Genomic DNA, 27,682 nt, shown 5'->3' on the forward strand with positions numbered 1-27,682 from the left:
TGCGGATTTACTGCGGATTTCCAGTGTTTTTTGTGCGGATTTCACCTGCGGAAAATACAATGCAGCGTTTCCGCACGGTGTTTTCCTTACCATGGGCACAGCGGATTTGGTTTTCCATAGGTTTACATGTTACTGTAAATGTGATGGAAAACTGCCACGAAACCGCAGCGGCCAATCCGCACCGTGTGCACATAGCCTAATTCTAACCCTAATTGCAACCCTAACCCTAGTTCTAACCCTAACCCTAGTTCTAAAGGCCCCGTCTCACATAGCGATTTACCAACGATCACGACCAGTGATACGACCTGGCCGTGATCGTTGGTAAGTCGCTGTGTGGTCGCTGGGGAGCTGTCACACAGACAGCTCTCCAGCGACCAACGATCAGGGGAACGACTTCGGCATCGTTGAAACTGTCTTCAACGATGCCGAAGTCCCCCTGCAGCACCCGGGTAACCAGGGTAAACATCGGGTTACTAAGCGCAGGGCCGCGCTTAGTAACCCGATGTTTACCCTGGTTACCAAAAAAAACAAACAGTACATACTCGCCTTTCGGTGTCCAGGTCCCTTGCCGTCTGCTTCCTGCTCTGACTGAGCCGCCGTACACTGAGAGCAGAGCGCAGCGGTGACGTCAGCGGTGCTGCGCTCTGCTCTCACTGTACGGCGGCTCAGTCAGAGCAGGAAGCAGACGGCGAGGGACCTGGACACCGAAAGGCGAGTATGTACTGTTTGTTTTTTTTGGTAACCAGGGTAAACATCGGGTTACTAAGCGCGGCCCTGCGCTTAGTAACCCGATGTTTACCCTGGTTACCAGTGAAGACATCGCTGGATCGGTGTCACACACACCGATTCAGCGATGTCAGCGGGACCTCAACGACCAAAAAAAGGTCCAGGCCATTCCGACACGACCAGCGATCTCACAGCAGGGGCCTGATCGCTGGTACATGTCACACATAGCGAGATCGCTACTGAGGTCGCTGTTGCGTCACAAAACTTGTGACTCAGCAGCGATCTCGCTAGCGATCTCGCTATGTGAGACGGGGCCTTAACCCTAACCCTAGTGGAAAAGTAAAAATAAATATATTTTATTTATTTCATTATTTTCCCTACCTATGGGGGTGATAAGGGGTGGCTTTATTTACTAATTTTTTATTTTGATCACTGTGATATAACCTATCACAGTGATCAAAATGTACCTGTAACGGCCGGCAGATTCGGCGGGCGCAATGCGCATGCGCCCGCCATCTTGGAAGATGGCGGCGCCCATCAAAGATGCCGGACGGACACCGGGAGGGTCCCCGGGACTCTAGCGGTATGGTGGGTGGGATCGGACAGCAGGGGGGCACCGGAGGGTAGAGGAGGGGGAGGAAAGCAGCGGAGCACGAAACGGAGGGGAGGAAAGACTGACAGCGGCGGCAGATCGCCACGGTCAGTCGGTAAGGGGGGTCAGATCGCGGTCCCCTGCCATGGCCGATGATCTTGCAGCATTGGCCATGGCTGGATTGTAATATTTCACCAAATTTCATAGGTGAAATATTACAAATTGCTCTGATTGGCTGTTGCACTTTCAACAGCCAATCAGAGCGATCGAAGCAACGTGGGGGCACACACCCCCCCCCCCCCCCCCGGGCTAAAGTACCACTCCCCCTGTCCCTGCAGGCCGTGTGAAATTGGAGTTAACCCTTTCACCCGATCTGCAGGGACGCGATCCCTCCATGACGCCACATAGGCGTCATAGGTCGGATTGGCACGACTTTCATTACGTCTACGTGGCGTCACAGTCGGGAAGGGGTTAAAAAAAAATCAGAATCACATTTGTATGATTTTTTAAATAGTTAAATTGCATTTTATTGCATGAAATAATTATTTGATCACCTACCAAACAGCAAGAATTCTGGCTCACGGTCCTGTTAGTTTTTCTTTAAGAAGCCCTCCTACTCTGTACTCATTACCTGCATTAATTGCACCTGTTTGAACTTGTTACCTGTACAAAAGACACCTGTCCACACACTCAATCACTCTCCAACCTCTCCACAATGGCAAAGACCTGTCTAAGGACACCAGGGACAACATTGTAGACCTGCACAAGGCTGGGATGGGCTACAGGACAATAGGCAAACAGCTTAGTGAGAAGGCAACAACTGTTGGCACAATTATTAGAAAATTGAAGAAACACCAGATGACTGTCAATTTTCCTCATTCTGGGGCTCCATGCAAGATCTCGCATTGTGGGGTAAGTATGATTCTGAGAACGGTCAGGAATCAGCCCAGAACTACACGGGATGACCTGGTCAATGACCTGGAGAGAGCTGGAACCAGAGTCTCAAACATTACCGTTAATAATACACTATGGCATCATGTATTAAAATTCTGTAGGACACGCAGGGTCCCTCTTCTCACACCAGCACGTCTAGGCTTGTTTGAAGTTCACCAATGACAAAATGGATTATCCAGGGGAGGCATGGGAGAAGGTCATGTGGTCAGATGAGACCAAAATAGAACTTTTTGGTTTCAATTCCACTCGCCATGTTTGGAGGAAGGAGTACAACCCCAAGAACACCGGTTGGGGAAGCATCATACTTTGGGGGTGCTTTTCTGTAAAAGTGATAGGACGACTGTACCATATTGAAGGGAGGATGGATGGGGTCATGTTTTGCAAGATTTTGGCCAACAGTTTCTTTCCCTCCGTAAGAGCATTTAAGATGGGTCGTGGCTGCGTCTTCGAGCATGACAATGACCCAAAACACACAGTCAGGGCAACTAAGGAGTGGCTCCATAAGAACCATTGCAAGGTCCTGGAGTGTCCAGCTAGTCTCCAGACCTCAAGCTAATAGAAAATCTTTGGGATATGAAACTCAATGTTGCTCAGCAACAGCCCCAAAACCTGAAAGATCTGCAGAAGATCTCTATGGAGTAGTGGACCAAATCCCTGCTGTATTGTGTGCAAATTTGGTCAAGAACTACAGGAAATGTCTGACATCTATAACTGCAAACCAAGGTTTCTGTAGCAAATATTCAGTTCTGGTTTTCTATTGTATCAAATACTTATTTCATGCAATAAAATGCAAATTAATTATGTAAAATTCATACATTGTGATTTTCTGGATTTTTTTTTTTTTTTTTAATTGTCTCTCACAGTTGAATTGATAAAAATTACAGACCTCTCCATTCTTTGTAGGTGGGACAACTTGCAAAATCTGCAGTGTATCAATTACTTATTTTCCCCACTGTAAATGCTGCTTTTTTTCTTCAGAATTCTGCTGCATTTAATATAAGTTCAAGGAAAGTGGATGTCAATTCATGAAAACCTATACCCACTGTGACTTTAGTGACCCTGTTAATTTTTCCTTTTTTGGTACATTTTTACATGTAGACTCCTTTTGGAGACGCTAAAAAATGCAGTGTAAGGCAATACGGGTGACCTGCACTGCTGGTTGTGTATCCACAAAAGAATCCAAAAAAAAAGCTTAAAGGATAACAATTCGGTTTATTCTTGAAGCGTTTCGCAATGCTCTTTCTTCTTTGGGAAAATCACAAAGATGAATCTTTGTAGTTCTGATGAAGAAGTCAGAGTTTTTTGAAATGTGTTGAGAATAAATTGCACTGTTACATTTTATGCCATTTATTGGATCCTTTTATGGATACACAATCAACAGTGCAGGTCACCGGCATCTCTGTACACTCATATATTACGTTGAATGTTCCAACCTTTGGAGTTGCAGCGGCTGGAAGTTCCTTCTCTGAAACATTCAGTGTTGTCTCACACATCCGCACCAGGTGAGTAGTACTGTTATACCTACAACTTTGTAATTTGGATAATACCCTGTTTGCACTTGTTGGTCTCCACAGCCATTTCTCACACAAAATCCAGAAATATTTTTAACTACAGGTTCCCAGTGTTTCTGCATGAAAAACTCATTAGGATTCTGCCTTAAATCTGCCCAAAAAGTCAGGAAAAAAATGCAATAATTACAGCACATTGCATTTTTGGAGCCAACACAGCCAGAAAAAAATGTAGCAGACAAAAATGCAGCTTTTTTGCACATGGGAACGTGGCCTAAGTGTTTTGTTGCATTGAATAGATAGAGATGTAACATAATACTTAACATTTCACATATCCTGTCTCTTATTTTGGAGGCTGCAAACTTTATGAAAAATTATTTCTATTTTTTTTCTCCATTTATTTTAATATTTCAAGGTTTTAGAATTTTGTTTTAACATATACACTTACTCAGGCATCCAGAGGGTTTATCCTGCATTTTATAATGACTCTACCCAGGCATTGTTACAACCAAGTATAGTCCACAGTATTCACTTCTCTTAGATGTGGCTCACAGTTTGTGCTCCTTTTGAGCTTACAATATATCAAATATGAAGCATTTCTTGCTTAATATTGTACATGCAGCATAGAAGACCTGAAGATTACCTTTAGAAGTTATAACTTTTTTTTTTGCATTCACATGATAGGGACCTACCCCCTAGAAAAGTTATTTTAGCTCGGTTGTTATAAATTGAACTTCTCTTGCCTACTGTCAAAGTGAATACAGTTTGTCATACCTGTTGGAGAGTTTCCCGATTGATGCTCAGTTGTTTGAATTTAGCATAAAAGGAGCTTGTAATCCGTTTCAAGCCACCATACTATTTCTTATTGCTCCGTGACATTGTTTGTTACATTAAGGGGTAATTTGTATTTTGCTGCTTTGACTTTACTGTGAAGAGGTTTTGTTATGGCCTTAGGCTTACTACTGGGAGTTTCTAACTTTCATTCACTTAAGACCTTGGAGAAGTGACTCATCCGCTTTACAGGAATGTAAAAATCTGATATTGTTGTAATGCAATGCATTGGCAAATTATTCTACATATTTTTTTACGGAATAAAATGTTGAATCAAATATTACTTGAGCACTTATTTTTAGTTATGGCATTATTTAATTAAATGGCTGTGCTCAAATAGTACTTTTTAGTCTGTTACACCCATTCTGACAGGATCTGTATATACTATTTTAGTAGCGGTCTTGAACAGTAATGAGACCTGTGGTGCAGTGACCCATGTTACAACCAGGGGGTGCTGTATGTGCTCCTCAGGATACGCATGGAGGCGTATTTGTAATGGTGATAATAAAACGGTGTCCGGCATGATTGTAAATGGACGGTATGTGTCGCAGAGGGAGTCTGCGCTCTAAGCCTGAAGTAATGTTGTTGTTGTGGGACCTGTAGTCCCACAAGTATTTGTATAGTTGTAAAGGAAGGCTTGCAGGGTTGATCAGAGCTGGGCGGGTCTGGCCAACCACACACACACCCCTCCCATCCAGGGGAGGGATTACAGGTACATAATGTGGCCATGGTGTGGTCACATGTTTCAGAGTGTTTGGACCTAAATGGTCTGTGTTGCAGGTTCTAAAAGAAGTCAGGTCTGTGTTGGAAGTTCCGGTGAGTGGAGACTTCCTGAAGAGCTCGTGGAGAGACCGCGGACCTGGATGGTCTGTGTTGGAAGCTCCTGTGAGTGGAGACTTCCTGAATAGAACCTGGTGAGACCATGTACCTAGAGAGTCTGGGATGGCATCTGTGTTGGCGAAGCCAGGACTGACAAGGAGTCAGCGTGGGGAGCGGAGCTCCTGGAAGGTAACCCCAGACAAGGGGGTTGTAATACATGGCAGAGAAGTTTATCTGCTACATGAACAGACTGGTGGTCATGTCATGTTCGGGGATGAATGAAATGAATGTTACGTTATCTGGTTTATGCGGAGTTAATAAACCAAATAGACTGATTTATGTGAGAAAACCGCTCCTGTGTGCTTTTATCCCATGCCAAACGAGTGTCCCCCAACACTCAGAAAGAGCTCTCACAGACCTTACACATTCTCTTTAAGTGTTTACAGTGATATTGGGGCTACAGTTTAGATGTTTGAGCCATATTCATCTAGCATGCTGAAGTTAGACACTCCTGATTTGTGAAGAGGTACATGCCTCTGCCTAAATCTGGATTGTGTGATGAGTGGCGTTTACCTCCTTGCTCTACACCAGATATCTCACTCCATTTCTGCCATAATTAACAGTACAGCTCATCATAAATTAGACGAGCCATGTCATCCCACCCCTGCTGTGCTCCCATCCCTCCCCAGCTCCATTCATTTTGTCAGAGATGGGAGAAACTGGAGTGAAACACGGCAAAAGTAAAAAAAAAAAAAAAAAAAAAGGCACGACTTGGAGATGCACCTAAATTTTGCAACTTTTCAAAGCTTTGCTGCCAGAATTCTGATGTGACAGCTTTGATAACTCATGGCCTTTGTGTTTTTCTTTTTCAAGCATTTGAACTTGGCAGCATAAGAATTTGTATTTCCTGCATTGGTTTATGTGTAAGAAAAGGATTTTTTCTTCTATAGAGCCTCTACTGACCCCAAGGGGAATATGAGAATTGTACTTTATCACCCTCTTACTAATCAGGGAGTATACTGTATATGTCCTTTGTCACATTTGGCGAGTTTGAACTCTGCTTTACCCGGCTCTGCTACAGATGATTGACAGGTCTTTCCTTACTTACACACGAGGGCGAGACCTGTCAATTACCATGAGCTGTGCTTGGAAATTGCGATCAGGGTAGAACTGGAGTTGTCTCTCCAGCAATGGTCCCTGGCTGGATCTTTAAAGTAGAAATTGTATTAGAGGGTTCACACCATGATTGAGCCCACATTCAGTGGTCCCGTTGGGGCGTGCTTCCAAAACTCTCCAAAACAGAATTTGGGCGTACGTGCGGAGTATAATGATGCAAATAGTCACAGTTGCCTCTGTCATACATAATTTTCTGTCACATAGGCTTTGTTGAGGCCTACTGCAAGACGTAGTCTACTACGTAGGGTCAAACACTATGTGAATGTAGCCTAGGAAAATACGCCACTCCTGGGATATTCAGGAGTCCTATCCCATAAAATTCAAGTCTAAAAAGAATCCAGCAGTGTATGAAGGACCTAAAGAAATTGTGTATACTTGTCATTCGAATTACAGTATGCACCTGCATACTGTGAACAGGGTGAAAGTGAATCAATGGCCAAGTATGTCTCCTGAGCTGAACCCAATCAAACACCTATGGGTAATTCTGAAGACACAAGATGAACTTCACTTTCCATCCAGCTTCTAGGCACTAAGAGATACTTCTTGAAGAATGGAAAAAGATAATGTTGCAATATGTCACTAACTTGTTCATTCCATGTCTAGTAGACTTGGTGCTGTCCTTACGTCATCAATGTCATACAAAACAATAGATGTAGTAGTTTTTGATGTGGTGTGTACTCCTTTTTGCATCAACTAATTTGAGGAGAAGTGTTTTTTTTTTTAATGAAAGTTGATTAAAATCTTACTTTTTAAAGGGGTGTACTCAATTATGTTGAGCACTATGTATGCAGGGTAAAAAGTGAGATTAGTCTGTTTGAACTTGACCACAGATGGCTTTTGAAATATTAGGAGTAGTGATGAGCAAACGTGCTCTGATAAGGTGTTATCCAATTATGCTTGTGTGTTATTAGTGTCTTCAGCTCTAATACTATGTTCGAGACCCCATGGCAGCATGTCTCGCGGCCGTTTGACTGCCACAACACATGTGGTGATTTCCTGTTTTATAGACAATCCCTGCATGTGTTGTGGCTGTCAAACAGCCACGAGACATGCAGCCGCAGGGACTAAAGCATAGTATTCGAGCACGCCGAAGATACTCTATTAACACAAGAGTGTGCTCAACTCCTCATCTGAGCACGCTTGCTCATCACTAGTTAGGTGAAGTCCCCTCTGTTATTATGATGTGTACTTTCCCACCCATCTACTTATGCATAATTTTAGATAACATTGTGTTTTCTTGCATTATTTCTGACACTGGCAGTTTCCATTTCCCCTTGAGACTAAAAAACTTATTTACACTTCTCTATGAATCTGGCCTAGCAAACTGTTAAGTATGCACAGCAAATTAGGAAGCTGTCTTTCTAATTTAAATATCAAAGAATATTGTTGAGACCCAGTGGAAAGCGTAAAAATATTTACATGACAGGTATAATTCATGTGCATTCTCTTCTTGTCGGGATGTGAAATTCTGTACTTGGGAACTCGGAAATAGGAAACTTTGACTATACATTGGGATAATGTGTGTTCTTCTATTATGATTTTGCCTCTAAAACGTTTTCTGTACAATTTGTAATTAACTACTCATTCATGATCATTGTATTTGGTAAGTGACAAAAGCATCCAAAGGTTTTGTACCAGTTCAGGACATGCAAACTCAGCAAGTTAATCAGAGCAAACGATGTGAGTGATATGTGGTTCTGTGTTTGAAAAATGTATCTTTTCTCTCACCTACCACAAAATATACTAGCCTGGAGTACTTCCTTTGTTATTTTATAGTCACATTAATATTTCAAAATGTTGCTGACTTGGATGAGCACTTTAAACCCAACATGTGACACCTTTACATCACCCGTTATCCTAGATACCTGTTAACAGGGGGCTTTGTGCTCTTTTATAGAGATATGTATGTTTAAGATGGGACATCATACCATGAACCGAAAAAAAGCACTTAAATAAATCGTTTGTCTTTTGTGATCACAGACCGACAGTACATGGTGAAAATACAGCAAGAGCTATGGAAATCAGTAATGTTAACGTGAAGATCTGCTGTTTTTCCTGGATTTGGATATAGGTTTTAAATATGCAGTACACGTACCTTAGTCATTCTTCACCGTTGCATTTTTTGTGTTTATCAACTATAACGGTCTCCGATGAAAAGTCAACTTTACCATTATGAACTACACAAAGCCTGACTCACATGCCTATTTTAATCATACATTCTATTCTTATTCTATATGGATGTCCAATGACACGTTATAGTCCACATTATAGTCTTTAATCATGTCCGTTTTTTCCATACCAATTTGTGACTAGAGATGATTGAAAAACATTCGCCAATCTCAAATTCGGCACGAACGTTGCACATTTGGATTCTTATTTGGATCCTCGAGCTTTTTCCCTAAAAAAAAAAAAAAAAAAGATGAATAGGCAAAAGCCATCCACAGTTAGGTAAATAACCTAGTTCACTAGGGGCTTTTTCAGACGTCAATGTTTCTGGTAGCAGCATGGGTCGCAAAATGTCCCGCACACTGATACGCAGATAACATCAGTCAGACATCAATGTCAGTGTGACACGTACTGTTCCCTGGAAATCAGTGATTTTGTTCACACTATTTTTCGGCATCGGGTGCTGAAGTGAAGATGGCTCGCATCAATGTCCCCTGCTCGCACTGATATCAGCGGTAGCAGGGGACAATGTTGAGAGTTGTATTCAACGGTTAAGGCCAGGGTCACACTTGCAAGTTCAATGCGAGTCTCTCGCATTGAACTCGCAAGTGTGACCTCGCAAGCTTTTTGCATGAACATGAAAGTTCTGTCCATGCGTTTTGGTTTTGCCTCCAATTGAAGTCAGTGGGGTTCGGGTATGTTCGCCGAACAGTTTAGCGAACATGTTCAGCGAACATCGGGACATTTGCCGATCTGAACCGAACTGGAGATGATCTGCAAGGAAGAATGGTAGAGGATCCCCAAATCCAGATGTGAAAAACTTGTTGCATCATTTCCAAGAAGACTCGTGGCTGTACTAGCTCAAAAGGGTCCAGGGTTCAAATCTCACCAAGGACAACATCTGCAAGGAGTTTGTATGTTCTCCCTATGTGTTTGTGTGGGTTTCCTCCTGGGTACTCCGGTTTCCTCCCACACTCCAAAAACATACTGATAGGGATTTAGATTTAGATTGTGAGCCCCAATGGGGACAGTGTCAATAATGTCTGTAAAGCGCTGTGGAATTAATGTCGCTATATAAGTGAGTAGAATAAAGAAATAAATGTGTGTATACATATATACATAATTTTATGCAATTAGCATAATAAATAACTGTGCATTACAGTGTTATACTAAGTAGATGGGATTTTAACAAATAATAATTTCACATTGCTAAAAAATTCCACACAGAAATTAACAGAAGTTGTGGATTTTAAAATTCTTTGTGCAGAATTCAAGACAGGCTTCATACTTTGCGACTTGGCAAATATGCGGCAAAATTCAGAGCAAATTCTGCATGTAACAAGCACAGATTTTGTGGTTGATACCTTGCAGAAAAATCCACACCAAATATGCAAAATGTGAACCTACCTTTTGAGGTCATCTGATAACAAAAATCTTCTGGTAACATGGGTTCTCATGTGCAAGTACATTGATTGTAAGGATACCATGATAAAGAGGATCCAATAAAACAGCCATGCACATTTTTTCACATTGTTGAGGAAATTCAGCTCTACACAGCATAGTGACACCATGGTTAGCACTGTAGCTTTACCACACTGGAGTCCTAGGTTCAAGTCCCAGCAAGGACAACATCTGCAAAGATTTTCTCCGTGTTTATGTGGGTTTCCTCTGGGTAATCCTGTTTTCACCCACACTCCAAAGCATAATCGAAAAATACTTCACCACTTCTGTATTTCGGACCCACTCCTGGTTTTGGCTTACAAATGATATAAAATGCTGACCAAATACTGAACGTGGCCTAATACATAGGCTCAAAGAATACTTGATGAAGGAGACTTCAAAAATGCCAGGCACCTCACTTCCAAACACCCCAGATGCATTACTTGTAGTCATGTTCCTGTTGGGTGCTGCCTTTATAACATGTTTTGTGCTTGCAATTCTTTATGTACTGTAGTATACAAGAAATGTAACAGATAACTTGCTCCAATGTAGCAGGATAAAGCTAAAGTGCAGACATATTGGAAAGTCTTGCGTTTTTTCCATCTGGGTCATCAGATGCTTCAGAGCCAGCCATACCTTATTTTTACAACTTTTCGGTTTTAAATGTTTAGCATGTGCAAATCCATCCCATGTCCCAAATCCTAGATTATAAACCAGATGGTATTTCTGATACTCAGCATAATTTAGTGGAATCCTTCTGTTTCTCGGAAGAGTTTTACCATGTAATTGCTATTGGCTCTGTACACAGTGACTTTTTGAATGAAATGCAGAAGTTTCAGTAAATGTTCATAAGGAAAATATTGAAAGCTAATCAAACCGGCAGCTAAATATTGCAAACATTGCAGCACTGTTATTTCTTGCTGTTGTAGAAATTAAAATGCTGTCGCCAACAGATCATTTTTTTTTTGTTGATTCTTCAGAACACTTCCAATACAAATCAGCATTTTTATTGCTGTTATGCCGTTAAATCTAATAAAGGTATTTTTTATGTACTGAATAAAAAGAATGTTCAGTCCCAAATTACTACAGAATAAAATAAAATGAAAATAGAGCTCGTGTTTTACCAGGAGGCTTAATGGTAGCATTTAGAAATGGTTCATCTTTGACTCATATTACTGGCCTGAACTTTGGAAGATGGTTAATTGTCAACATATATGGCTTTCCTTTGACTTGGCCTACCTTGTTTTTTTTACTTTGTGAATTAGTTCAGAGAAAATTAAAGCATGCCATCATTTTATTATAATGGTTTTAAAAAATGTACAAAACGTGCATGTGCAGTACCTTTTGTAGTGCCCTTTTCTTCATAGTTAAACTATTTGTGCTGCTGACCTCTTTCCTTCTAAGCTGACGCAATCTAACTTTCCTCTTCTCCCCATGGAGACTGCAAGTGAAATGAGCTAGTAAACTACAGCTCATAGGTGAAAAATGTGAAATTTACACAGTAGTTGTCTCTAAATGCATATATCTAATGGATTTGTCCTGTACTTTAAATCTATGGCCTCACCACAGGATAGGCCATCAATATCAGATCAGTGGGGGTGTGACACCTGTAAACCCGTTCCTCCTCCAAAGAACAGCGGCACCTCCCCCAAAGAACAGCTGTTCTTAGGGTCAGCGATGACTAGAAACACGGGGTACTCTGTTGTGAATTCCGCTCTTGGGCTCCCTCCGGTGGTTGTAAGTGGCACTTTTGTGAATTCTGCTCTTGGGCTCCCTCCGGTGGTTTTAAGTGGTACTGCTGCTCCTTGGATTTAGCAGTCAGCAGCTGCTTCCACTGATTGTCTTTCTGGCTCGGCTATTTAACCTGGTTCTATCCTTCAGCCTGTGCCAGTTGTCAATCGTTCCTGCTTGGATTCACATCTCTGCTTGGATTTCCCTGATATTCTGACCTGTTCAGCAAAATAAGTCCTTGCTTTGTTCTTTTGCAGTTCACTGGTTGTGGACTTAATCGTTCTGCACTTTCTATGTTTTTTCTTGTCCAGCTTGTCAGTATGGATTTATTCAGTTAAGCTGGAAGCTCTGGGAAGCAAATTTACCCTCCACACCTTTAGTCAGGTGTGGAGATTTTTGTAAACTCTGTGGTGGATTTTTCTTGTTTTTAATACTGACCGCACAGTATTCCGTCCTGTTCTATCTATCTAGCTAGACTGGCCTCCTTTGCTACATCCTGGTTTCATTCTGCGTATGTCATTTCCCTCTCCACTCACAGTCAATATTTGTGGGGGGCTGCCTATCCTTTGGGAATTTTCTCTGAGGCAAGATAGCTTTCCTGTTTCTATCTCTAGGGGTAGTTAGTCCTCCGGCTGTGACGAGGTGTCTAGGGAGTGACAGGAACATCCCACGGCTACTTCTAGTGTTGTGTTAAGCTCAGGAACTGCGGTCAGTACAGGTACCACCTCCTCCAAAGCACGTCCCATGTTGCTCCTAAACCACCAGTTCATAACAGTACTCCAGATCCTAAGTTGGGTTCATTTTCCCATATTTTATTGGTCCAGCAAAACCAGGGACAGATTTATATTGTGACAAAGATAATGTAGTGATTTAGGCCGGTTTCACATTTGCGGTTGTGTCCGCAGTGTTTCTTCCGCAATTATCCGCATGTGTTGTTTTCTCCTATATTTAACATTAGGGACGCATGAGTCTACGATCGGCTGCGTTTTGCCGTGTTTGACGACTCGTCGTTTTGTCGTCTGCGGTTTGGCGCGGTAAACGCAACATGTAGTAATTTTAGAGGCGTCAATTTGCCGCCTAGAAACGTATGCGGTTGTTAGCGCAAGGAATGCGGCAAAAAAAGCATTACTATCTATGGGAACGCATGCGTACACATGTCTTTGCGTACGCATGCGTTTGATGCGCTTGCGTACTTCGGACTGCGCATGCCCATTAAAGACACACCCTCATGGAAATATCAAACGCATGCGCATAAAAAGCGCAAACACATGTAAAAACGCATGCAAACGCTGCGTTTTTTTTTCCCATCATGAGTAAGCTGATGTGGATAAAAAACGCTGCGTTATCAGACGTTTGCATGCGTTTGCGGTTGCGCATGATACGCTGCGGATTCTAACGCAAATGTGAAAGTAGCCTTAAATAGTGGTCTGCCATTCAGACCTTAAGATATTAGCCAATCTATTAGCAACCTAATGCATTCATGGATAATTACAAGGATGGACAACTGATATTAATGTGCACTTTATAAGTCTTCATTTCTGCTGAAGTGGCATTGCAGGAGAACATAATGCTTGTTATCGACTTTCCCTACAGATTATAGCTAACCTCTGGGAATGCGAACAGTGGGACAGACAACCGTTATCAGCTTTTACCTGGTTAGATTGCGTAATACAAAATAACTGTTTAAAATGGATAAATGCTTAAAGAGGATCTGTCAACAGTCAAAGTGGCCAGTTCTTGCCCTTATTTTATTCTTCCTGCTCTCCTGAGTATTCAGTTTTTTGTTAATTCTAATACGCCATACGATTCCAGAGATATGCGACTGTTGATTAGTCCTAATTTTCATGTTATTTACAAATAGAACATTGCTCGCAGGGTAATAATGTAGGGCAACCTAAAGACAATGCCCGAGAGGATCCTGTAAGCCATGCCCTCTTGTAAAGACCATAAAAATTAGCCATAATAAAAAGGTCTATATCTCTGGAACTGCCTACATTTTACTAGGTCTTCTTAAAAGCAAACCTGTCAGCAGAATTTTGCCAAGTAAACTGCAGGCATTGTCAGCCTGGCAGTGTTAAACTGATTAAAATGATACCTGGAGTGAAGATTTCAGAATTGTGATTCTTGTGTAATCAGTGTTAGGCTACGTTCACATTTGCGTTGTGCGCCGCAGCGTCGTCGCCGCAACGCACAACGCAAACAAAAACGCAGCAAAACGCATACACAACGCTGCGTTTTGCGCCGCATGCTTTCAACGCATGCGGCGCAAAACGCAGCGTTTTTTGTAAACGCAGTTGCGTTTTCAACAAAAAACGCAGCGTTTTGCGCCGCATGCGTTTTTTTGAGCAGTGAGTCATTCTTCATCCCACCCCCAAAAAAAAGTGTCTACACAATAGATAAGGACCACCAATGGCTAGAAGAGGGTTGGTGTTTATGTAATTGTGTATATATACCATGGCAGACATGAATTCCTCCCATTTTGCTGGTATTCATGATGGAGCGTCCCATGGACAGTATCGTCATGGATATGGAGATGGAATTTGCCTTGGCTCATGCCTATGCTGTCGCCTGTGCTCATCAAAGAGAAAGAGAAAAACGGAGATGGATTCATCGCCGATTTTGGATACACCCTATCTTGGAAGTCCGGGAGAGCCGTGGAGCATACCATAGCTTGTTTGGCGAACTGAATGAGAACCTGGAGAAATATTTCGAGTACACCAGGATGTCTCAGGAGAGCTTCCGGTATCTTCTGCGTCGGGTGGAAGGAGCCATTAGCAGGCAGGACACTCAGCTCCGGAGAGCTATTTCCGCAGAGGAACGGCTGCTGGTGACTCTACGGTACGTAGCTGTTTGAATGACTGAGATATGTTCGGCTACGTTCACATCTTCCCTTTTTTTTTTTTTTTTTTCTTAATTTTTTTTGGGGGTGGTATGGTCAATGTACTTTTAGGCTGTGTTTCTACGGTCAGTAAACGCTGCTTGTTTGACGCTGCAGCGTCAAACAAGCAGCGTCCAGATGTTCCAGCATAGTGGAGGGGATTTTATGAAATCCCGTCTCCACTATGCGTGGAAACCCGCACGCGGAGGGCCTGCGACTCCGGACATGCTGCGCGTCTTTTCAGAACACAGCATGTCCGTACACCTTGCGGGGACGCAGCGTCCCCGCAAGGTATATCACAGGGCCCTACGGCGAGGGGTGCGATGATCCCGGATGTGTACTGTACACATCCGGCACCATCGCGTCCCAGGAAGGGGGCGGGGCTTATCGCCGACCGGCTTCGCCGCTGCAACGATAGCGCCGCGTCTCCGGACAGTGGAGACATACCCTTATAAATTGCAATGTACTAATGTAATTTCTTTATCTTCTTGGCAGTTTCCTGGCTACCGGAGAGACCTTGCGATCCCTTCAATTTCAGTTCCGGATTGGAGTCTCCACTCTCTCGGGAATTATTGCTGAGACCTGCCGCGCTTTGTGGGATAACCTCCGGGAAGAATTTTTACCCGTCCCTACAAGCGATATCTGGTTGGCCAACGCCGAGAAATTTGAGGAAGTGTGTTCGTTTCCAAACTGTATTGGCGCGGTGGATGGCAAGCACATTCGTATTACCAAGCCAGGGAAAAGTGGATCCCTTTTCTATAACTACAAAAAATATTTTTCCACTGTGCTGATGGCAATTGCCGGTGCGGACTGCCGTTTTCTGGCAGTCGACATTGGTGCTTTTGGCCGGTCAAATGACTCGCGCACATTCAAAGAGTCTGATATGGGCCAAAAATTATATGGCAACAATTTCAATTTCCCCCAGCCACGACCTCTTCCCCACACCGAAGGCCCTGCGATGCCATTTGTTGTGGTTGGGGATGAGGCATTCCAAATGTCTGCCAACCTATTGAAACCCTACTCAAGTCGGGGCTTGGACCACACGAAAAGGGTGTTCAATTACAGACTGTCCAGGGCCAGAAGGACTGTGGAGTGCGCCTTTGGCATCCTTGTCTCTAAATGGCGGATATTAGGATCCGCCATTAATCTGAAAACTGAGACAGTGGATGAGGTGGTGAAGGCGTGTGTGGTTCTCCACAATTTTATTCTGGCCAAAGAGAGACTGAACGTTGATCTGGATGAAACCATAGCCAACCCATTGCCCAATTTCCATGATCATCCTCTGAGGACAAGTGTGGAAATTGCGCAGATGAGGGACCGTTTTGCGGCCTATTTTGTGTCAGATGTTGGCCGTCTGTCATGGCAAGATTCAATGGTGTAATAAACTGTTGGACTGTATTCTGGTGTGACTATGCTAAAAATAGTTCACCAATGTAAATGTGCCTTATCTAAAAAACTTGGAAACCTTTGTTTTTAAAATGTTGTGTTTTAATAAAAAAATTTTCTTACGTTTTCTACCCTGCTTCCAAGACAAAATTTATACCATACCATATTTATTTGTTTGTCAGATCGCCGTGTATCGTTGTGTTTGACAGCAAAATCAACGATACCAGCGATGTTTTACACTGGTAACCAGGGTAAACAACGGGTTACCAAGCGCATGGTCGCGCTTAGTAACCCGATGTTTACCGTGGTTACCAGTGTTAATTGTAAACTAAAAAATAAAAATAAATATACTCATCTTCGCGTCCCCTGGCGTCCACTTCCTGCACTGAGTGAGCGCCGGCCGTAAAGTGAATGCACAGCACAGCGTTGCTGTGAGGGACGTCACTCAGTCAGTGCAGGGAAGCTGACGCCGGGGGATGCGATTGTGAATATTTTTTTTTTTTTCATTTTACACTGGTAACCAGGGTAAACATCGGAAGTGCGCCCTGCGCTTAGCAACCCGATGTTTAACATGGTTACCCGGGGACCTCGGCATCGTTGGTCGCTGGAGAGCGGTCACACAGACCGCTCTCCAGCTCCCAAATAGCGATGCTGCAGTGAATTGCATCGTTGTCTGTTTTGCTGCAGCATTGTTAAGTGTGAAGGTACCTTTACAGTATGTGTCCACGTTCAGGATTGCATCCTGAATTGCTCAGGTTTTTTCATCAATATTTGTAAGCCAAAACCAGGAGTGGAACAATTAGGAAAAGTAGAATAGAAACATATGCTCCACTGCTGTATTTATTACCCACGCCTGGTTTTGGCTACAAATATTGAATTAAAATCCGGACCAAATCCGGATGCAATCCTGAGCGTGGACACATACCCTTTTTCTTTGAAAACAACTCATACACTTTAGTGTTTGGAAACACCTCATACAGCAATGAAAGACACCCAAAGAAACGGTCAAATTAAAAAATCCAAAAATACTGTCTGACATTGCATATATGAGGTGTTTGAAGCACAAATAAACGACGCACGGAGTGAATTACCGAGCAGTGTACTTGAAAAGAAGACCAAATATTGTATACAAAAAAATAAATTTTTATTGAGGGGAAACAGAAAAAAAGGGAAAAGAAAATTAGGGGGTATCAACAGCCGAGGGGGGGAATCAACATCCGCTACCACCGGTGACCGGTAGCTTCTAGTTCTGGACCTGGGAGTGGGAGTGGTAGAGGAGGAGGAGGAGGAGGAGCCGCCATACTCGAGGAGGCTTGATGGCAGGTCCAAACCCCCCGCAGGGTACACTGGGGAGACCGCCTCGTCAGTAGGGGAGGGAGGAGGCAACACAAGCCGCCTGCGTTTTTGGCTTGGTTGGCCCTGGCTGCTCCTGCTGTGGCTAGAGCCACGACGAGATGGTGTCTGTCCTGGAGCAGCCAGAACCTGTGCCTCTGTGTGTGTGTCTGTGTGCCTCCTCTTATGTGATTTTTTTTTTCTTTTCCTGCCTTCTGCGGCATCTCCCCCAGAAGCACTCCTACGGGAGGATGAGGGCCTGGCAGGAGCAGGAGTGGGCCGCACACTGGTATGGTGCCTGTGGTGGCGTCGCCCGGCACTTGGACCAGGGTGGGGTGGCTGGAGTGACTCTGCAGCAGTAGTCGGAGTCACGCTAGCCAGCGACGGCACTACGGGCAGTGTCGCTGACTGCGCGACCCGAGACTGCTGCAGAGCCCTCACGTAAGAATTGTTGCAGTCCTGCATCACCGAAATCTGGAGTTCCGGCGTAAGGTTTTCCACCATGCCCTTAGCAATTGTGCTTAAAAAATGTTTTGCCGGATTTGAGAGCTCGGCTTCAATGGCTTCAAGGCGACGTTCGATACTGGACATTTTATCGGTCATCGCCTTGAAACCATTCTGGAACACCGTGCTCAAGTGCAAAAATTCGGGCATGGCTGGCCTGTCCGAGGCCCGCTGGCGCTGTCGGGAATTCCCGAACGAAGGTGCGCCAGAGGCCTCGGGCAGGGGAAAACCTGATGTACCGGCAGCCGGTTCTCCAGATGATGGTGGTGCAAGCCTGCTGCCGCTGTGGGAGGGCTGTGACGGGTCAGATGGCGATCCATGAAGTTCCGCTTCACAGGGGGGAGCTCGCTGGAGGGTGCTGCTGTGTGTCCTGTGAAAAGAAAAGGAAAAAATTAGTCTTCAATTAATAAACTATCACATACGCCAACTCCTGTAAAAAAATTTACATTACATGACACAACAAAACATTACAATCCCCTGTCTCTCAGTCTGTGTGGCCTATAATAAATTGCTGATTGTTATCGCCAGCTGAGCATTAGGGCTCACGATAACAATCATGGACATACCGACGGCAGATAATGACTGTTAATTCAAGTTGGCAAAGGCAATGCATACCCCTGTCATCTTAAAAAAACAAATCTAGATAATGCCTATGTCAAAAAAAATAGTAGAAAATTTAAAGTCAAGAATAAAATTTAAAAACCCAAAAACTTTTAAAAAAAGACTTTGTTGATCTGATCGCAGGAATGGCCATGACGTTAGGATCATGTGATCCAGACGTCATCATTATTCCTGCAATCAGAACTACCCTGACTCAGAACGTAACCTGTCATGGACTACAATGACTCACGCCTAACCCAAAAAATTACTAATGGGCTATATACCATTCCACTAGGGTTAAAGGATGGCCAAAATGCTACGATGACTACATGGATGGCCAATATACTATGTTCCTTTGGAAATATACTATGTGTATATGTAGCTCGAACGTGTACTATGTGGCTGCGATATAGTGGCCTGGAAATCTACTATGTGGATGCACAATGTACGTGGCTGGGCAATGTACTATGTGGCTGTGCAATATGCTATGTGTCTGGGCAATGTACAATGTGGCTGTGCAATATGGTATGTGGCAAAAATACTTACTGTCGGCGGGTAAGGACCGGTCTTAGGAACTGGAGGGCCCTGTTGTACTTGTAGGGCACAGAATTTGACGCAGCAGCACCGCTCCGAGCTTGCTCCTCCTCAGCACGAATCCCCTTATTGAAACGGTCCTTTATGGATCGCCATCTGGTCCTCAACTTTTTCACTGTTAATGTAAAGACAAAAAAATTGTTACATATTTAGCATTGTAAAAGGATAAAACAACCGTGTGCGATGCAAAGTGTAGGCGTTGATCGCATCACACACGGTTGTGTTTATCCTAGCAAGATGGGTCATAGCAGCGTCTCAGCAATACTCACTAAAGGTGCCTTTGTCCTTCGCTGAGGCACTGTCAAAGCCATCCCACAGCGAGTTTGCCACCTCTGCCCACAAACGCCTAGACACCACCTGGTCCATGTGCCGAGGGTCACGGCTGTCCCACAACGGGCCCCGCTCCTGGATGCTTGAAATAAGGAGGTCCACATCTACACTCTCTCCTTGGGCCCGTTGTGAAACCTAGAAAAATTAGAAAACAAATAGGTTAAAAATATGCAAATATTAACAACCACCAGCACCTGGCATGATAGGTACCTCTGCCCTATCCTTTGCCATTTGATGTATGTATATTGATGTTTTCTACACCTGTGTTTTGGAATGTTTGTGTGCAGGGAGTTCAACTTTATTTTACCTTCCCCCAATACTTGCTGCCCTGAAAATCTATAATGTATAAAGGCCCCGTCTCACATAGTGATTTAACAACCATCACGACCAGCGATACTGCCTGGCCGTGATCGTTGGTAAGTCGTTGTGTGGTCGCTGGGGAGCTGTCACACAGACAGCTCTCTCCAGCGACCAACGATCAGGGGAACGACTTCGGCATCGTTGAAACTGTCTTCAATGATGCCGAAGTCCCCCTGCAGCACCCGGGTAACCATGGTAAACATCGGGTTACTAAGCGCAGCCCTGCGCTTAGTAACCCGATGTTTATCATGGTTACCAGGGAAGACATCGCTGGATCGGTGTCACACACACCGATTCAGCGATGTCAGCGGGACCTCAACGACCAAAAAACGGCCCAGGCCATTCCAACACGACCAGCGATCTCACAGCAGGGGCCTGATCGCTGGTACGGGTCACACATAGCGAGATCGCTACTGAGGTCGCTGTTGCGTCACAAAACTAGTGACTCAGCAGCGATCTCGCTAGCGATCTTGGTATGTGTGACGGGGGCCTAAGCTTAGTAAACATCCCTAGTGAAAGCAGGATGCTCCTCAAATGTAATGTTCCTCACAGCAGGATGCTACTGAAAAAAAAAAGATAAAAAAAAAAAAATACTCACTCGCCGGCCTGACGCCACATCTTGGCCCCGATCTCTCTGCTCCCGCTGACTGCCTTCCCCCTCACTTGAAGAAGCCTGGAAAAATTGTATACAAAAATTATTGTCAATGCTACAAATGGCAGCTAATAGTAAGCAACTGGACATAATTACTCACCGCACTCCCCCGCGCCGATTGGCTATGTTCTGAAGAACTTGGCATTCTTGCAAGTTTGTGCTGCAATGAAAAAATGAGCAAAAAATCACATCCAATGCCACATACAATAAAATAGGCCCAAAACATTAAAAAACCACAATTGACTGTTGACTGATAGGACAATGCAAACTCAAAAAACGACACCACAATGCCATACATTGCAAGAGAATAAAATCGAAGAAACAATACAAGAATAGACCCAAACAAAATTAAGCAAAAATAGACACCTATGTAAAATTTTCAAAAGCTACAAAATTATCAAAAAAATAAATACAGAAAAAAAAAGGCACAATGAAATAGCAAACTAATGAACGCCATAATTTACAATTACAACAAGACATGATCCAAAACAACACCATCTGGTGACATCCACAGAAATACATCAGAAAAAGGCGCTAAATACCATTCTAGATAATAAGCAATAAACATTACGGGTCAACCGCTGTTACAATATACAGCAACCCAAAAGATAAAACATAGTCAAATAGAAAAGAAAACACAATAAATTTTTAAAAAAAGGCCCCCAACAAAAAAAAATTATTAATATAAAGGCCATACTACACACTTGTCAATGGAAACATTCAAGAAAGGAGATACATACGGAAGCCATAGGGAAAACTACGTAAAACCATCAGAGTTTAAACCCCCCCAAAAAAAGGTAAAATACAATTGAAAATAGAATGGCATATAGCAGCCCAGAACAATACAATACAAATGAAACATCATAAATGTAGCCCCCCCCACCAGCAAGAAAAGACACTCAAGGAAAGAAAAAAAAATGCCCACAGCATAATAAAACACAGCAAGACATGAGCCAATAAAAAACGCCATACGGTTACCCCCAACAATAGAAACCAGAAAAAGACATGCACCAGAAATTTCAAAAAAAAATATGCCAAATTTAAAGACATTGACCAACTGCATGACACCAGAACAACCCAAAACCAAGCAAGGCCGAAGACAACAAACGCCAGCATATAACGCCAGAAGTACATCAAAACCAGATTAAAAAAAACAATTTTTCAATACAACCCACAGTGCCATAACCGTACAATAGCACAGAACAAACATTGCACAAATTAAATCAAAATCAATAAATAAAACACAGAATAAAAAATATGCAAAGAGAAATATATACTTACATGTTTGGAAAGCAGATTCCCTTCAGTCAGTCTTCTCTGTAGCTAGCCTTGTGAAAGACAATGCCAAACCCCCTTTTTTTTTATATATATAGTGTTTTTTTAGTGTCTAGACAAAGTCTAGACAATGTTTTGCATTTTTTATTGGAAAACGCATGCGTCGTACAACGCACCACGACGCAAGTACTTGCGTCGTCTGCGTTGTCAATGCAAGTCAATGGGAAAAAAGCCGCATTGACGACGCAAACACGACGCATGCGTTTTTTACGAAGTCTGCGCCGCCCAAAAAATGCAACATGTTGCGTTTGCCGCGCCCTGACAGGTGCGCCCTAACGCCGCATGCGGCGTACAACGCACCAAAACGCATGACAACGCATGTACATGCGGCGCCATGCGGCCCCAATGTTAAATATAGGGCCGCACGCCGCATGCGTTTTGGTGCGGCGACGACGCTGCGGCGCACACCGCAAATGTGAACGTAGCCTTAGAAGGTTTCAGTTAATGACATCCCCATGCTCCGGAGCGGGACTGTAGGCAGTCTTATCTTCCTGCTCTAGGCCAGAGAAACCAAGGAAAGAGCTGCCCACATGCCGCCCCAAAGCACAAACCGTTTATCTGTATGATGAACATGTTGGTGGTTTGGGTCGGCCCGTGGGCAGGTTTTTTCTCAGTTTCTCTGGCTTAGAGTAGAAAAATAAGACTCTAACTACAGTCCCCACTGCAGCATGGGCATATCATTAACTGAAAACTTCTAACACTGATTATGCAAAAACCACAAGACTGATTTGTTCACCCCAGGTATCATTTTAATCCTTATAATAATAAATAATCTTTATTTTTATATAGCGCTAACATATTCCGCAGCACTTTACAGTTTGCACACATTATCGTTGCTCTCCCCAATGGGGCTCACAATCTAAATTCCCTATCAGTATGTCTTTGGAATGTGGGAGGAAACCGGAGAACCCAGAGGAAACCCACCCAAATACGGGGAGAACATAAACACATTCCTTGCAGATGATGTCCTTGGTGGGATTTGAACCCAGGACTCCAGCACTGCAAGGCTGCAGTGCTAACCACTTAGCCACCGTGTTGCCCATGGTTGAGGGGCTCTTTCACACGTCTGTGTCTTCGGAACGTGTGGTGACAGTTTTCACACGTACCGGAGACACTGACACAAGTAGACCCATTCAAGTTAATGGGTATGGACACATGTCAGTGTGTTTCCATGGACCGAGTGTCTGTGGGCAAAACAAGCAGCCATATCCATTTTTTAGCGTCCGCACGGGCCGAAAAACGTCCCTCATACATGCACACGGAGGAACACACATGGATGTCATCCATGTGACACGCACCGACACCAGGGAAGAAGTGCTACAGTAAGTGCTGTTCCCCGGCACTGGGTGCTGAAGACTATCTCATCACTCTCTCCTGCTCTGCCGGCGAGCAGGGGAGAATGATGCGTTGTATTCAAGTGATAACAATGACAGCATGTGGCGGCTGATGGGACTATTACTCCCATCAGCCTACACCTGCTGCCGCTAATAATGGTGACAGCTGGCAGCAGCTGATGTGAGTATTCATCACCCGCTGCCTGCGCTATAAATAATTTTTTTTTTTTTTTTAATCCGGCATGGGTTCCCCTCTATTTTTTTATAACCAGCCAGGCAAAACTCACAGCAGGGGGCTGCAACCCTCAGCTGTAATCTTCAGCAAAGCTAGTTATCAAGAATAGAGGGGTCCCCATGCTGTTTTTTTAACTCCAATTACTAATTTTTGACAACCAGCCTTGCTAAAGCTGACTTTGTGGGGCTGGTATTCTTGATATAGGCCCCCCAAGCCTAAAAATAGCAGCCCGCAGCTGCCCAGAAAAGGCACATCTATTAGATGCGCCAATTCTGGCGCTTTGACCTGCTCTTCCCACTTGCCTTGTAGTGGTGGCAAGTGGGGTTCATATTTGTGGGGTTGATGTCACCTTTGTTTTGTCAGGTGACATCAAGCCCACAGCTTAGTAATGGAGAGGAGTCTATAATACACATATCCACTGCTAATCCTATAGTTACATGCTAAATAAAGACACATTCAGAATAAAGTCTTTTATTAGAAATAAAGCAAAACATTTTTCCATTTTTATTTAAAAATATTAAACACAGTTGTACTCAACTAATTCCATCAAAGCCCTCGTCTTCTGTAATAAAACAAAAATAAAAAACAATATCCCTCACTTCTCCATCGTTCTGTACCACACCGTAATCCATGTCAGGATAAATGGTTTTCAACCTGGACGGAGCCAAGATGCAATCGTCCTGGCTGAGAACCACTGGTGAATGAGCTGCTGTGAGCAGCATCATTGACCAGCAGTGAGATGATGAGCCTTTTCTGAGCAGTTGCGGGCTGCTATTTTTAGGCTTGAGGGGCCTATATCAATGGCACCTTACCAGCCTGATAATACCAGCCTCCAGCTGTGAGCTTTAGCAAGGGCGGTTGTCAAAAATTGGGGGGACCCCACGCTGTTTTTTTAAATGATTAATTTAAATGTAAAAAAACCAGCGTAGGGACCTCTCTATTCTTGATAACTAGCCTTGCTGAAGCTGGCAGCTGAGGGTTGCTTCCCCCAGCTGTGAGTTTTGCCTGGCTGGTTATAGAAAATAGAGGGGAACCCACTGTTTGTTTTTAACTATTTATAGCGCAGGCAGTGGATGATGAATACTCCCATCAGCTGCTGTCATCGTTATTAGCGGCAGCAGGTGTAGGCTGATGGGAGTAAAGGCCCCGTCTCACTAAGCGATTTACCAACGATCACGACCAGCGATACGACCTGGCTGTGATCGTTGGTAAGTCGCTGTGTGGTCGCTGGGGAGCTGTCACACAGACAGCTCTCTCCAGCGACCAACGATCAGGGGAACGACTTCGGCATCGTTGAAACTGTCTTCAACGATGCCGAAGTCCCCCTGCAGCACCCGGGTAACCAGGGTAAACATCGGGTTACTAAGCGCAGGGCCGCGCTTAGTAACCCGATGTTTACCCTGGTTACCAAAAAAAAAAAAAAAACAGTACATACTCGCCTTTCGGTGTCCAGGTCCCTTGCCGTCTGCTTCCTGCTCTGACTGAGCCGCCGTACAGTGAGAGCAGAGCGCAGCGGTGACGTCACTGCTGTGCTCTCACTTCTCACTGTACGGCCGGCAGTCAGTGAGAGCAGGAAGCAGACGGCAAGGGACCTGACGGACACCGAAAGGCGAGTATGTACTGTTTGTTTTTTTTTACATTTACGCTGGTAACCAGGGTAAACATCGGGTTACTAAGCGCGGCCCTGTGCTTAGTAACCCCATGTTTACCCTGGTTACCAGTGAAGACATCGCTGGATCGGTGTCACACACACCGATTCAGCGATGTCAGCGGGGCCTCAACGACCAAAAAAAGGTCCAGGCCATTCCGACACGACCAGCGATCTCGCAGCAGGGGCCTGATCGCTGGTACGTGTCACACATAGCGAGATCGCTATGGAGGTCGCTGTTGCGTCACAAAACTTGTGACTCAGCAGCGATCTCGCTAGCGATCTCGCTATGTGAGACGGGACCTTAATAGTCCCATCAACCGCTTCCTGCTGTCACTATTATCACTTGAATGCAACTCTCATTGTTCTCCCCTGCTCGTGCCAATCGCAAGCAGAACAGGGGAGAATGATGAATCGTTTTCAGCACCCGGTGCCGGGGAACAGCGCTTACTGTAGAGCTTCTTCCTTGGCGCCTGATCGTGTGGTACTGATGCGGCACACGGTTGCCACACGTGTGCCGCAAGTATTAGACACATGGACACTGTCATCTCCGGTACCGTTTTTTTTTTTTTTTTTTTTTTTTATACCGGAAGTATCATGACATGTGAAACAGGCCTAGCACTGCCAACCTCACAATGCCTGTAGGTTACTTATCAAAATCCTGTTGACAGGCTTGCTTTAAATGCCTTCTACGTTTCTAATAGCAAATATACTAGAATAACTTGAAAACAATAGTTTATTGCTAAATAAGCAAATGTCTGAAATATGTCTAATAAACAGCCGGTTGTGGAGAATGAATATAAATGATAAATTGATATGTGCATATCGTATTTGCACTGTTGTGTTGTGCTGTGCTGTATTCACATTAAACCTTTTTTTTCTTGTCTTCAACAGAAATGTGTTTTCTGCAGACAAAGAGTTAAGAACTCTCATGGAGCTTGTATCCAGTGTTCCTATGGGCGCTGTCCCACATCCTTCCATGTGACCTGTGCTCATGCTGCAGGGGTAGTCATGGAGCCTGATGACTGGCCCTTTGTAGTGTACATCACATGCTTCAGGCACATGATCAATCAGAACATGGTGAGAACTGATTTTCTGAATGTTTCTCATTACATTGATTTGAAATCTTCCAGAGCATGGTCACAGCACTGCAGAATGAGGAGTTCTCTTCATGTGTTACTAAATTTGTCACTTCTGATAGTTATATGTCTCACGTGGAGGCAACCTGGAGGCACTTCTTAGAACATGAGCTGTATAAAATAATCTTTTTACGTTGAATACTTAAAAATGTTCAGCTGATAATATTGCAGTAGCAGATTGTAGCCTGAAGTCAGCCTTCAAGTGAATGAATTCCGAGGAGCAATAATCTCAGGGGAATACCATTGACGTCTTGGCTTGCCGTTTAATTAAATAGTAGTTTTAAACATATTTGTTTAGTTTCATCAATATGATTCTTTGTATAACACATGTAGGCTTTCACTTTATTATAGCTCTTTGAGGGTCAGATTTGTTAATTCAGACCAGCTTGATGGCAGAGTTTGAGTATATTGTATTCCTGGCCAGCTCCAGCAATCACATTTCTTATCAATCAAGTCAAGTATATCTGCTATTTCAATTAAAAATGTATCCTTCCATTACTCGTTTCTAAACCGAACATATCCCAAAATGTGTCGCACAAGATGATATAAGGTAAAATATATACAGTCAGTGAAAGCCTTAATGGATACCATCTGCCATGTTGGGTGTTGGGAGATCAGGATCAGCGCTTCTATTCAAGCATGATACCGAATTGGTCTTGAAACTGGGGATTATATGCCTGACCCAGTTGCAGGGGAAAATAGGCTAAAAATGTATTTAAATGTTAAAATGCCTCCCAAAGGTCTTTTATTACCTCATATGGGGCACAATATGTGTAATAAATTAAAAAAAGGAGCAGACTTTAAAATATTTAAGGTTATAAAAAAATTTATATAATCTTTACAGTTCTTAAAACCTCATGTAAAAAAAAAAAAGCAGAAATATGAAAATGGCCCAGGCTGGAACACTAGAATACTAAAAATACATGAATATAAGCTTGCTGGCTTTTTGTTAGTTGTTTTTTTTTGTGAGAGTGAGAATATAATGGTTTGTTGATGGAGTTGAAAAATACCCTTCAACACCCATAGACTCTGTTTAGACACCTTAACACTTCATGATGACTATATCCATCATGTCGGGTGTAAGGGACTTTGTCGGAGTGGGCTCAGAAGCAGAGCTAACTCCGCAGAAGGTAGATGCCTGTTATAACATATAGCTGGTATCTGCCTGCAATAGCATCAGTTGGTGTGCCTACTGATCGCTGCTATTAACCTCTTAAATGCCGCTTTCAATTACTGACAGTGGCATTTAAGCATCACTATCTAGCCCGGACATTATTTCAGGCGGCCTTTGGCCTCCCTGTGACGTGATTGCAGGGAACCAATGAGTTGCTATGACAGCCAGGGGTCCACTGAAGGCCCCCCATGCTGGTAATGTGTTCACTTCTGTGACTCCAGCCTGTGGCTGTGCCTTA

General features: G+C 43.7%; 1 protein-coding gene across 2 annotated transcripts in view; it reads left to right on the forward strand.

The window, feature by feature from the left end:
• KDM4C (lysine demethylase 4C) overlaps positions 1 to 27,682 on the forward strand; it is a 595,853-nt gene that overhangs the window by 521,158 nt on the left and 47,013 nt on the right. For both annotated transcript variants that reach the window (XM_077249185.1, XM_077249186.1), the window contains one exon: positions 26,026 to 26,211. In XM_077249185.1, the coding sequence (XP_077105300.1) occupies positions 26,026 to 26,211 (186 nt within the window). The remainder of the gene's footprint in view (positions 1 to 26,025; positions 26,212 to 27,682) is intronic.

This window comes from Ranitomeya variabilis, chromosome 1 (genome assembly GCF_051348905.1).
Source record: "Ranitomeya variabilis isolate aRanVar5 chromosome 1, aRanVar5.hap1, whole genome shotgun sequence".
Lineage (NCBI taxonomy): Eukaryota > Metazoa > Chordata > Amphibia > Anura > Dendrobatidae > Ranitomeya > Ranitomeya variabilis.